At 35.2% G+C, this 11,779-nt stretch overlaps 1 protein-coding gene across 1 annotated transcript in view; it reads right to left on the bottom strand.

Annotated features, from left to right (window-relative positions):
* Nucleotides 1–5,468: 5,468 nt before the first annotated feature.
* Phip (PHIP subunit of CUL4-Ring ligase complex) overlaps nt 5,469–11,779 on the bottom strand; it is a 99,100-nt gene continuing 92,789 nt past the window's right edge. Inside the window, exons 40-41 of the mRNA XM_090338536.1 lie at nt 7,524–10,782; nt 5,469–5,675 (exon numbers count right to left, since the gene is read on the bottom strand). Coding sequence (XP_090194662.1) covers nt 10,142–10,782 — 641 coding nt within the window. The 3' untranslated portion in view covers nt 5,469–5,675; nt 7,524–10,141. The remainder of the gene's footprint in view (nt 5,676–7,523; nt 10,783–11,779) is intronic.

Genomic DNA, 11,779 nt, shown 5'->3' with positions numbered 1-11,779 from the left:
TTTTCTAACTCCCAGTAGGGGACTTTTCATTTTTCTGTTACTTACAGGTGTAACTAACCAGGTAGAAAAGCTTACACTATTGTTTTCTCTAAAATAGTCTATTTTGTTGATTTTTAGTCTTATGGTATTTTTATCAAATACTAAGAAAGTTGGACACGATTATGTGGTAACAAAAGGGGAATCAGTAAAAAGTAGTTGTTAAACACGGTTTTTCTTGGCCAGTTCCACACATGTACTAGATATAGTGGGAAGAAAAATGTACCTGTGAATTGTTATCTACCTCCCAATGAGAAATTTAATCATTTAAACACAGCTCCTTAGGAAAAAATGAAAACAGCACAAACTAAGTTGTCATGTGCTTAACTTTAATAACCCACCAAAGCATTATTTCTTATCTAGTTTTATTCATATTAAAATTGGGGATTCTAAGAATGCTAAATATGTACTTTTGGGAGAGTTGGAGATGATACCAAAACAACAGGGACTCACCCTAGCTTTCTTCAACCAAATACAGTTGGGGTCCCAACACACAGTTTCCCCAAAGATCGACAATAACAAATAAATGAACAGAGAACAAGCAGAGAATCACAGGAATCAACCTCAGGAGAGAACCAACCTGGGGCCAAGACACTTAACAAAACCTCTGCACAAAAACATGAGAGGGGGTGTCAATGTATGAGAAGTAATGCGCCTTCTATCTGGCAAATATAACTAACTCCTCTATACACTTATATATATATGTATCGAAAAAAACAAAAGGACCTCTGTGCACCCTTGGGAGCCTAGCCTTCTGAAACCAATGCCTATCTATTCTGGAAGCCCGAATCCAACCTTCCCAGTCACACTGCAGACCAGCTGAGATCCTTTCAGCTAGCCTGAGCTGAAACAATGCACAGGCACCGGTTTGGGACAGGCTTCCCAGTGTGAACCAGCCTGGGACAAGAGAAGGCTGCCACCTGATGGGAACCAACAGGCAAGCCTTAGGCCATGGCCCTGACAGTCCCTAAACCCAAACATGTAAATCACACAATGAAAGATTACAGGATTCATGAGCAATCAAGACAACAAACCAAACCCAAAAGCCAGCAGCAATCCAGGAAAGAACACCCATAAGAGTGGAAGAAATGGAGGACAAGAGAACCACCAAACAAATGACAGAACTTGCCGAAGAACTAAAAGGGGAGATGCAAAAAGAGGAGATGCAAAAGCAATTTCAAGAGCACAAAAAGAACCACCAAAGGAATTGCAACACTTCCAAAAGATGCAGACAAAACTAGATATAGCATATACCTCACTAAAATATGCTGCAAAATCAAAGTAGGGCCTAGATTACAATGGAAAGAAAAATCAGAATCCCTGTGGAGCTCTCCACACAAACTCTCAATGTGAGGAGAGCCTGGAAAGGATCTATGCAGGCTAAGAAGAACAAGTGCCAATCCAAACTGATAAACCCAGAGAAGCTATCATTTACCCTTTACAGTGAGGCTAAAACCTTTCATGACAAAAAAAAAAAAAAAAAAGGAATTTCAGAACACTAAAACAGTACTTCAAAAAAAACTGAAAGGAGCAATATTATCATATTATCTAATGAAAACAACCAAAATTAGGGAATCACAGCAGACAGAACTCACTAGATCAATTTAGTAAGCATAGGTAAAGAAACAAAATACAGAAAAGCAATGAAATGGCACGACCATAACCATTAACAGACTCAACTCCCCCAGTCAAAAGAAAAGGAACTGCATATTGGATTAGAAAACAAGATGTGTCTCCAAGAGACCCAATTGACAACCAAAGATAAAACCAAACATCAAGTGAAGAGATGCATAAGGATCTTCCATGCAAATGCACCCAGCAAGAAGGCAGTTGTACCCATACTGATATCTGATAAAATACTAAAATCAGTACAAAAAGACAAGGAAGGGTCTGAGAATGTGGCTTAGTGGTAGAGTGCTTGCCTAGTATGCATGAAGCCCTGGGTTCGATTCCTCAGCACCACATAAACAGAAAAAGCCCAAGTGGTGTGCTGTGGCTCAAGTGGCAGAGTGCTAGCTTTGAGCAAAAAGAGGCTCAGGAACAGCACCCAGGCCCTGAGTTCAAGCCTCATAACCAGAAAACAAAAAGACAATGAAGACAACATCACAACTGTCAATATATATGCACCAAACAATGGAACACCTAAATATGTTAAATACTCTCAGACTTACAGAACAAAATATATTCAAGTGGAGGTTTTGACACCACATTTTTCACCAAAAGACAGGCCAACCAAACAAAGGATAGGCAAAGAAGCCCCTGAATTAGATGACACTATATCTCAAATGGACTTAACAGATATCTACAGTTTGCAACCCAACAATGACCCAATACACGTTCTCAGCAGGCCACGGAACATTCTTCAAAATAGATCATGTCATAGTTCATAGAAATACAACAGGATTGATATAATCTACTGTATCCTAACTGACCATAGGGGAATTAAATGAGTTCTTAACAACTAAGTATACTGCAGGAATTACTCAAATACATGGAAGCTGAAAGCACATTACTGATTAACACCTGGTTCACAGAAGAAATTAGAAAGTTCTTACAACTCAATGAAAAAAAAAAATATATCACGATGGACCCTCTGGGACACAGCAAAGGCAGTGTGGAGGGGAAAGTTCATAGCCCTAAGCCCACACATAAAGAAAACAGAAGCAGCTCAAGTAAATCTCATGATGGAATTTGAAGTGCTAGAAAAAGCAACAAAAATGTAAATCTAGATGGAGAGAGATAAAAATTAGGGCAGAAATCAATGAGATAGAACTATAAAATAGGCATAAAATTAGTGAAACAAAAAACTATTTTGTTTAAAATAATGAAATTGACAGACCTCTTGCAAGATTAATGAAAAAAAGAGAGGACACTCAAAATCAATAGGCTAATTTGCAATAGCCTCAAAGAATAAACTACCTAACCACAGATGTAAAGGATTTATTTAGTGAAAATTATAAAAACCTGAACAAAGAAAGAAAACACCAGGAAATGGAAAAACCTTCCCTCTTCATGGATATTGTGAAAATGACCAGGCTGCCAAAAGTGATATACAAATTCAATGCAATCCCTATTAAAATCCCAATGATTTTTTTTAGTGAAATAGGAAAACCAAAAGTTCACAGGGAACAACAGAAGACCTAAAAGAGCCAATTCTAGGTGAAAACAGAAATGCAGGTAGTAGCATAATACCAGATTTCAAGCTCTACTATATAGCCATAACAAAAGCAGCTTGGTACAATAGACCCAAAGATCAATGGAACAGACTAGCAGACCCAGAAATAAAACAACATACTTACACCCATCTGATATTGGACAAAGGATCCAAAGTCATACAATGGAAAAACATAACCTCTTTAACTACTGGTGCTGGGAAAACTGGGCAGCTGTATGTAGAAAACTGTATGTAGAAAACTGTATGTAGAAAACACCACCCAAAAGTATGAAACTATTGCAAGACAGAGTAAGAGACAATAAAACTATATTATAGATAGAGCCCCACAGGCTCAGATTGGAGACTCAACAAATGAGACTACATTTAAACAAAGTTTGAAAACCAGAAAGAAGGCCAATTGGGAAAAGATGTTTACCAGCAATACATCAGACAAAGGCCTAATATCCAGTATATTCAGGGCGCTGAAGAAATCATTTCCTCCCAAACATAATAAACCAATTACTGAATGGACAAGAGAGCTAAAGAGAGACTTCTTACTAAGAAGAGGTAAAAATGGCAGATACACATAAGGAAATGTTCATCTTCCCTGGCTGTAAAAGAAATGCACACTTAAATCCTGAGATATCATCTTATTCCAGTTAGATGGGACAAAACTGAATTCAGATAACAAATGCTAGCAGGGATTTGGAGGAGGAACTTACTGCACTGCTGGTGGGAATATAAATTGGTACAACCACTCTGGAGAGCAGTCTGGAGGTTCCTTAAAAAAAAAGTAAACATACTGGCCAGGAGTTTGGGCTAGTGGTAGCGTGACTGCCTAGCATGCATGAAGACCTGGATTCTATTCCTTGGTACCACATACATAGAAAAAAGCCGGAAATGGTGCTGGCTGAGGCTCAAGTGGTAGAGCTCTAGCCTTGAGAAAGTCCAACGACAGTGCTCAGGCCTTGAGCTCAAGCCCAGAACTGGCACACACACACACAAAAAAAGTAAACAAAGACATTCCTTATGACCCAGCCACAGCACTTCTGGGTATCTCCCCTGAGCAACATGAATCAGGACACGTCAAGGATAGCTGTACATCCATGTTCATTACTGCACTGTTCACAACAGCCAAGATATGGAAACAACCCAGATATATCACTACAGATGTATGGATCCAAAAAATATACCTTTTACATAGCCATTAGAAAGGATATAATAATGGCACTCACAGGGAAATGGATGAAACTAGAACCAATTATATTGAGCAAGGTAAGCCCAAGATCAGAGAGATACATGACACATGTTCTCAAATATGCGTATGTTAGATTTAAAACTCAATGAGCTTTGATGATAAAGCATATAGGCCTCAAGGTACACACAGGCAGTGAGACCAAGAGGAGTCTTAGGAGAAAAGCACCAAATTGTAACAAACAAGTACCTCTTCATATGTATTTAAAATGATATATGTACTGAAAATAATACCAAAGATCAGGAAACAAGAGACCTCTTTTTAATGTCTTAGATGACTCCATATTCTTCACCTTGTAGGTGGTGCTTAACAGTGAACACTTAAGGGAAGATACGGGGGGAGGACACAGATTCAGTGGAAGGTACAAATGAACCAAGCAACTCATGGGTGGGGATGGGAGGGAGGGAACAACTTTTTTTCCCCCCACTCCTGGGCCTTGAACTCAGAGCCTGGGCACTGTTGTTGAGCTTTCTCAAGGTTAGAGCTCTACCACTTGAGCCACAGCACCAGTTCTGGCATTTTTTTCTGTGTATGTGGTACTGAGGAATTGAACCCGGCCGGGTCTTTGTGCATGCTAGGCACTCTACCACTAGGCCAAACTCCAAGCACAAAAGAGAGTTTTTAAAATGTACCCTTTAAAAGAAATTTCTAAAACTGCAAGCATATCTTTTCATCAATCTTCTAACTTTTCCCAGAAACTAAATATAATTGAGAAAAATGTGTGTTCCTTTGAAACACATCTACTACTGAGCATCTAACCCATACATTGCTTTAAGATACAAAAAGACAAGTATTTTATCCTCCCACCATGTATGAATGAAACTACTATATTCAAGAACTAAATTTAATATGCTAACAAAGTCCAGTGAACCAGTCATATGTAACTGCATATCACTTTTGCAAATTGCCTGCTGAATTTATGGATAAGTCTTTATACACTGCCCCCAAAAAGCAAACAAAAAGTATCAAGAAATCATGAGACTCCACAAAGGCTTAGAAAAACAAGTTTTCTATTTATTTAAAAATAAGTTTATAGTTACTACATTGCAGGGACAGGAATTCTTAACACATACATTCTAGTTTGTATAAAAGGATTCAAAGAATTATGCATCAAAACTAACATAGAAAGTGTCCACATAACAGTAAAGAAAGGTCCAATCAATATGTACAAAAAGAAAGAGCACTGCGAGTGCGTTGAGACTGCTGTGTATTCGCATAGTACTCCAGGTCCTGAAGGAACAGAACAAAACCTCAGTAAAGCCAAGTAACTTGTTTGTAACTGTTACTTAATACATACAACAGATTTCTTGGGTTTTAAACATTGTTTTCTGTACAAAATAAGCATAATTTTAATTTGAAAATGTGTCAGTTTCAACTTTAACCTTCTAGGTAAGTACTTAAAAAACAACAACAAAAAAACCTGAGCTACGTTCTACATGTCTAAATGGCCTGTGACAGGAATTTCCTAAAACATCTTTTGTAAGATGTGTCTTCTTGCAGTTTTAATATGGTCCAAAAATGTGACTTTGTATTTTCTCATTTTATCACTAAAAAATCAACACACGCATTCCTTAACCAGCATGTGCATCTGCCTTATATGCTTGTGTACTATATACCATCTTTCTTAGAAACTCCAATGCAGAAACTCAAGACACACACTAAGTATTTGGTTTGTACCATATAATGTTAATTTCCTGATTCTTTTATCTGCATTAAAAAAGTATCCCAAAACAGAGCTGTACAAACATATATGCATATATATATATATGTATTTATAGCTCAGATTTTCTACTCACTGTTGCTCTGTGTGTGTACAGATTTTATCTCCATAGTGCTCAAAGTGGTACTTAAAATCTTGTCATAATTTGACTTTTTCCTGGCTACCGTATGTACTACAAGATTACATTCAGTGCTTGCCTAGTACAATTAAGAAAATATTTCTTAGTAAATTTAACTCAAATCACTTGGAAGTTATGGGAATTAAGTGGATGTGAAAAAACGAAAACAAAATTGTCTGCAAACTATAAATTTCTGTTCAACCATATTTTTAATTTGATAAAACTATTTTCTAGCTGGGTACCACTGATGGCTCAAACCTATAATTCTTGCTACTCAGGAGCCTGAGATCTGAAGATTGTAGTTCAAAGCCAGTCTGGACAGCAAAATCCATTAAGATACTTATCTCATGGTATTAATCACCAGAAAATCAGAAGTGGAGTTCAAAGTGGTGGAGCACTAGCCTTGAGTGAAAAGAATTCAGGGACAACATTCAAGGTCTAAGTTCAAGTCCCACAACAAAAACAAAACAAAAATATATTTTCTAGATAAGCTGAGGGAAATGAGGAAATCAATTCTTCTATTATGATTTTTAAACCTATCTCCCGCATCTACGGTGAACATGTAAAGCCCTGTTATCAGCAACAACATTGGTGCTATCAACCACTCAAACCTAAAAATTTTAGGTGAACAAAAGCATTCATAACACATTTGCTTTCTTAAGATAGAAAGCTGACAATCAAAACTGCTTCCAGAGTACATGTGAGAGAAATTTGTAAGTATGTAACAACTGCAAGATCAGAAACACTAACTGGTTACAAGTCACATGTTATATTTTAAGTGTTGCTCACATCAACATCAAACAAGATAAAAATGTTAAAGGGTGGTTCTGGAGAAGGAAGTTTTCTGTTTACTGTGTTTTATAGTCGATGTTCAGGAAGATAGGTCTGTAATAATGCCATAGAAGTCTTTAAATTTGTTTGATGGAAACCATGGAAACAAGGCCACCAAGTCTTTAGTTCATAAACAGATGCAGAAAATAGATCAACGCTATACTATATTGCAAAATATAAATTTTAACATGTTACCTATTGTCAAAGGTTGAGCAACTAAATATTGGAATCACTCAGTGGCAACATTTTCATTTTCAAAATTTCACTTAGTGATCGACAACATTGGAGAAGAGGAAACAACATTATGATTTGATGCTTAGAAATATTGAAGTAGCTTTCTATATCCCATGCAAATAACAAGTTATCTATCTGAAACTTTCAGCAAACTTATTTTCTTTTTATTGCTTACCTAAGACAAGTGTCAATATTTCCTTCTGGCCTATAAAGAGTACATACATGATATTATTGTCACATCTGGTAAAACAAAACAAGGATATAGTGATGGATTTAAATTTAATTCAATTTTGCAATCTATAGAAGCTAAATTATAAAAATATAAAATCTAAATATATCTGGTATTACTAGTACATTTTAAAGTTTCAGTTAGTTACAAATAATATGATCCAAGTAATTTTGCTTTACTAAGAAACCAGTGTCTGAAAATGTCCAAATAAGGTCATAAATATACAGTGTTTTAGAACAGGAATATAATTACTTGTTATAGGAAAGATGGTGAATACTCACTTCTTTGCTAGTTGTAACTAGTTTCATACACCCTACTAGAGATATTCCACACTAAGACTGTGTATTCTCTTCCATTATTTTCTGTACACACTTAAAACTATAGACAGTTATAAAAAAGTGGACTTGAGTATTAATGTTTTTTTCTAATAAAATGCAGATAACATCAGGAAATTACATATTTCAAATAGATTGCTTTCAAAAGCAACAAATAAGTTTAATGACTTTAATTTCAAACATACACATTATTTTTAATATTCAGAACTGAAATTTTTCTATACAACAAAGCCATTATTCATTTCTGCATTATGAAGAGTTTACTGAATTATATACTTGAATATATTTGTTAGAAAAAAATAAATATACAAAAAAAACCTGAAAATTTTTGAAATTATTTTTCAACTGCAAAATCACAGCAATCCAGTCAAGATCTGGAAAATGGTTCACTTAATGTCACAAGAGGATTTCTATACAAATTTAGATACAAAAAATCCCAAATGCATCATTTTTCATTCTTCAGCTAAATGACAGTTAACATTTATCCTTATCAGAAATGAGTGAAGAAATAATTATATAAGTATTTTGCCAAGGTTCAATTAAAGATTTTATTTTTCTGCACCAGGATCATTCATGCCGATATATACCTTCCCAATCCTTGCTTTTTAAAAATGTAGTATCTGCAATTTTTGGTTATATTTTTGTACCATCAGTCTTCAGAAAATACTACATTAATTACGTTTAAAAAATGGACATTAATTTTTAAACAATAAAATGGTATTTATGTTGGTTTTAAGATATAAAATAACTGTACCATAAACAAATAAATAACTGCTTTCCTTTTCCATAGCAGTATATATAGTACATATAGTAATACATTCTCCTAAGTCATATAGTTATCATTTACAATAGACAACTTAATTATACTAATGATGCAAAAAATAATAGAATACAAGGCACAATCATTAAATGGAGTTTTTCTTTAGGGTGTATATTGACATACCAGCGTGATAAGGATTCCGTAAAAAGTGCAGAAAGAACACAATGTGCAATGAGACCACTGTATAAAACATGATTGCATAAAAAGAGATTTGGCCTACTTTAACCTTTAATAATTGAAAATAACCAATCTTCCTCTTAAAATTAAACTATAAAAAATGTCAATTTAAAATTATTTGTATTCTACCACTAAAAAATCCTGAAAGAAAAAAAAAAAACAATTTATACCTGGGTAATAGTATATGTGTCTGTATATATATTTAATTATACCCATTGATCAATATATATACATACAGAGACATGTTTCTTAATCAGTCATTTTAGCCTATCAGACACGTCTGAAGTTTAGAAATTAATCCAGATCAATAAGTAAACATCAAATCCCATACCTTTTTTCCTGTATCTTCCTTGAATCCTTTAAACATTTAAAAACATTTTCTCTAAGATATCTCTGTCAAAGGACCCACCAGTGCATAATTTTCTATTAGTACCAAAACAAAACAAAAAAAAGATATATCTCAGCATAACTCTTTAATAACTTGCTCTTTAGAATATATAGCCTTTCCAGTATTGAAACACATATGCTGTCCTGACAGTCAAAAACAGGCTTTCCACTGCACTGATTCTCAGTCTTTGGCACAATAAACAGAGATTGAGTGATAGATAAGAATCAAGGTCTGAAAAATTAGACAGTCAGTGTTTTCCAATGTGGATATGTTTCCTTTCCATCAGTACACTTTCTCTTAAGTTTGGCAGAAATGGAATAAAGCAGAAGTTTCCTCTAGATACTAAACTTTTTAAGAGTAGTATTGAATATATTGAATGGTGAGAATTTTTACTTTAGAGGAAACACATTTCTTAATTTACTGCTATTCAGTAACATGTCTTCCTAGAAGCATGAAGCCATGACTTCTGTATCAATAAAAATGTACCTTGCTTGGTCAAAAATAATTCATGAAATGCTCTATCACTAGGAATATTATGCTCCTTTGAGTGTAGCAAAACTGTCTCATATTTCTTGCGTTGTAGACAGTGAGTGAAATGAATGTGGAAATGCATAATCTATCTAAGGGCAATAAATAGCAAACATTTAAAATATATATGTATATATTTATATATATGTATATACTTTCATTTAAAGAAGTTGAAATGTCTTCTAAACTTTTTTGTAAGTCAAATGGTAACATTCCCTAGTCCATCACAGCAGCAAGGAAGCAGAAGCCTTACTTCCACCAATTCCTTAACTGTACCTGCTTTATAGATTTCAAAGTAAAATAGTTTTGGTTCAGGTTACCAACCAATTAAATTAGCTTTTGCTTTTTCAGTCAACTTTCGGACTCGTCCTCTACTGGAAGTTCCAAAAGTTAAAGAAGTGTCTTCAAACAACAGCTGCCTCTGCTCTTCTTCAGAGTCATCTTCGTTGTAGAAAGCTGTCCTTCGACCTTGGTTTCTAGTTCTCATGTGGGGTTCAGAGCCTTTGAGTTCTTCAAACTCCTCTTCTTCCTCCTCTATAGTGTCATCTGTCTTTTTCCTGTTACTTCTCCTAAGTACTTTAACATTTGTAGGAACTGTGAGATCAGAATCTAGTTTTTGTATTTTCATCTTCCTTTTGGGTTTTCTGCCACCACGACTCTTTTTCTGTAACAGATCCTCCTTAACAATATTATTTTCAGAGAGAAAATTGCATGTTGAAGAAGGAACCACTTCATCTCCAATTGGATGAATATTATTTTGCTCTGAATTTTCTGGCCTTGCACACTGTAGCCTTTTGGGTTTTCGACCCCTTTTCTTGTGTATAATTTCGCCACGACTGGCATTCATTTCTGCCTTGGGTTTCCTTCCAGGCCCTCTCTTCACCAGCTTTGATGGATGTCCCCCATGGCCATTTACTTGAATGGTTCCTGGTACCAGAGCACTGTTTTTACAGTCTCCTGAAAGGTAAAAACAGCACACTTGACACATGAAGTAGCTTTTCTGTCTGACCCTCCAGCTAGTCAATAAGAATAGGAGAACATAATCCAACTTACTTGACTAAAACAAGAAAAATAACTGACAAAAAGCTAAAAGTTGGGAGAAGCATTAAAAAAAATGTCTTGGTAGTAACTAGTGTTTGAATTAGGGTCTTAAATGCTCAGCTGGCATTCTATTACTTGAGCAATGTCTCCAATCCTGTTTTTGTTGGTTATTTTGAAGATAAAAGTCTCACGGACTTTTCTGACCAGGCTGGCTTTGAAATGCAATGCTTTTGTAGCTAGACTTGTGGGTTCGAATCACTCAAGAAAGATACTTAATGAAGTAATAATCTCATCAGAAAAATAAGTCTTAAGAGACTAAGCCAACACTGTAATTGATGATCAGTGAATCCCTTTTATTCCTACTGCCTTTACTATATATCTAACGTATAACAGCCTTTAACTACATAGAATGATGATATAAACTTAGTTTAATCGTAACTATTAGTATTGTTTTTTTTCTGTATTGCTACTTTTAAGCAATGGGATTATAGAAAAAAAATCTTAGTCTAAAATTTATGACCTGTTAATCTGCTAATTTCAATATAATCACATTAATACTTCTAATACCAACAAGAGGAAGAGTAACAGACAAAACGGAAATAATACTTGTTTTTTCTTTGCTAATACTAGGTTTTTTTAGCCAGCACTTTCCAATTTGCCTAGCTCTTATTTGATGCCCCTTTTAATATGACTACAATAAAGGGTACAGTCTTAAGAATAGAGCTTTGAGGGTCTAAGTTTTGGTTTTTTGTCAGTCATGGGACTTAAAATCTGGGCCTGGATACTGTCCCTGAGCTCTTGAGCTCAAGGCTACCTCTACCACCCTACTCCTTACCCCTTGAGCCACAGCACCACTTCAGGTTTTCTATTGGTCAAGTGGAGTCTCATGGACTTTAGTACCCGGTTGACGCTA

Source organism: Megascapheus bottae, chromosome 8 (assembly GCF_031878675.1).
Source record: "Megascapheus bottae isolate mThoBot1 chromosome 8, mThoBot2.hap1, whole genome shotgun sequence".
Lineage (NCBI taxonomy): Eukaryota > Metazoa > Chordata > Mammalia > Rodentia > Geomyidae > Megascapheus > Megascapheus bottae.
The sequence above is the reverse complement of the archived record's forward strand: the minus strand, read 5'-3'. Positions and strand labels throughout refer to the sequence as shown.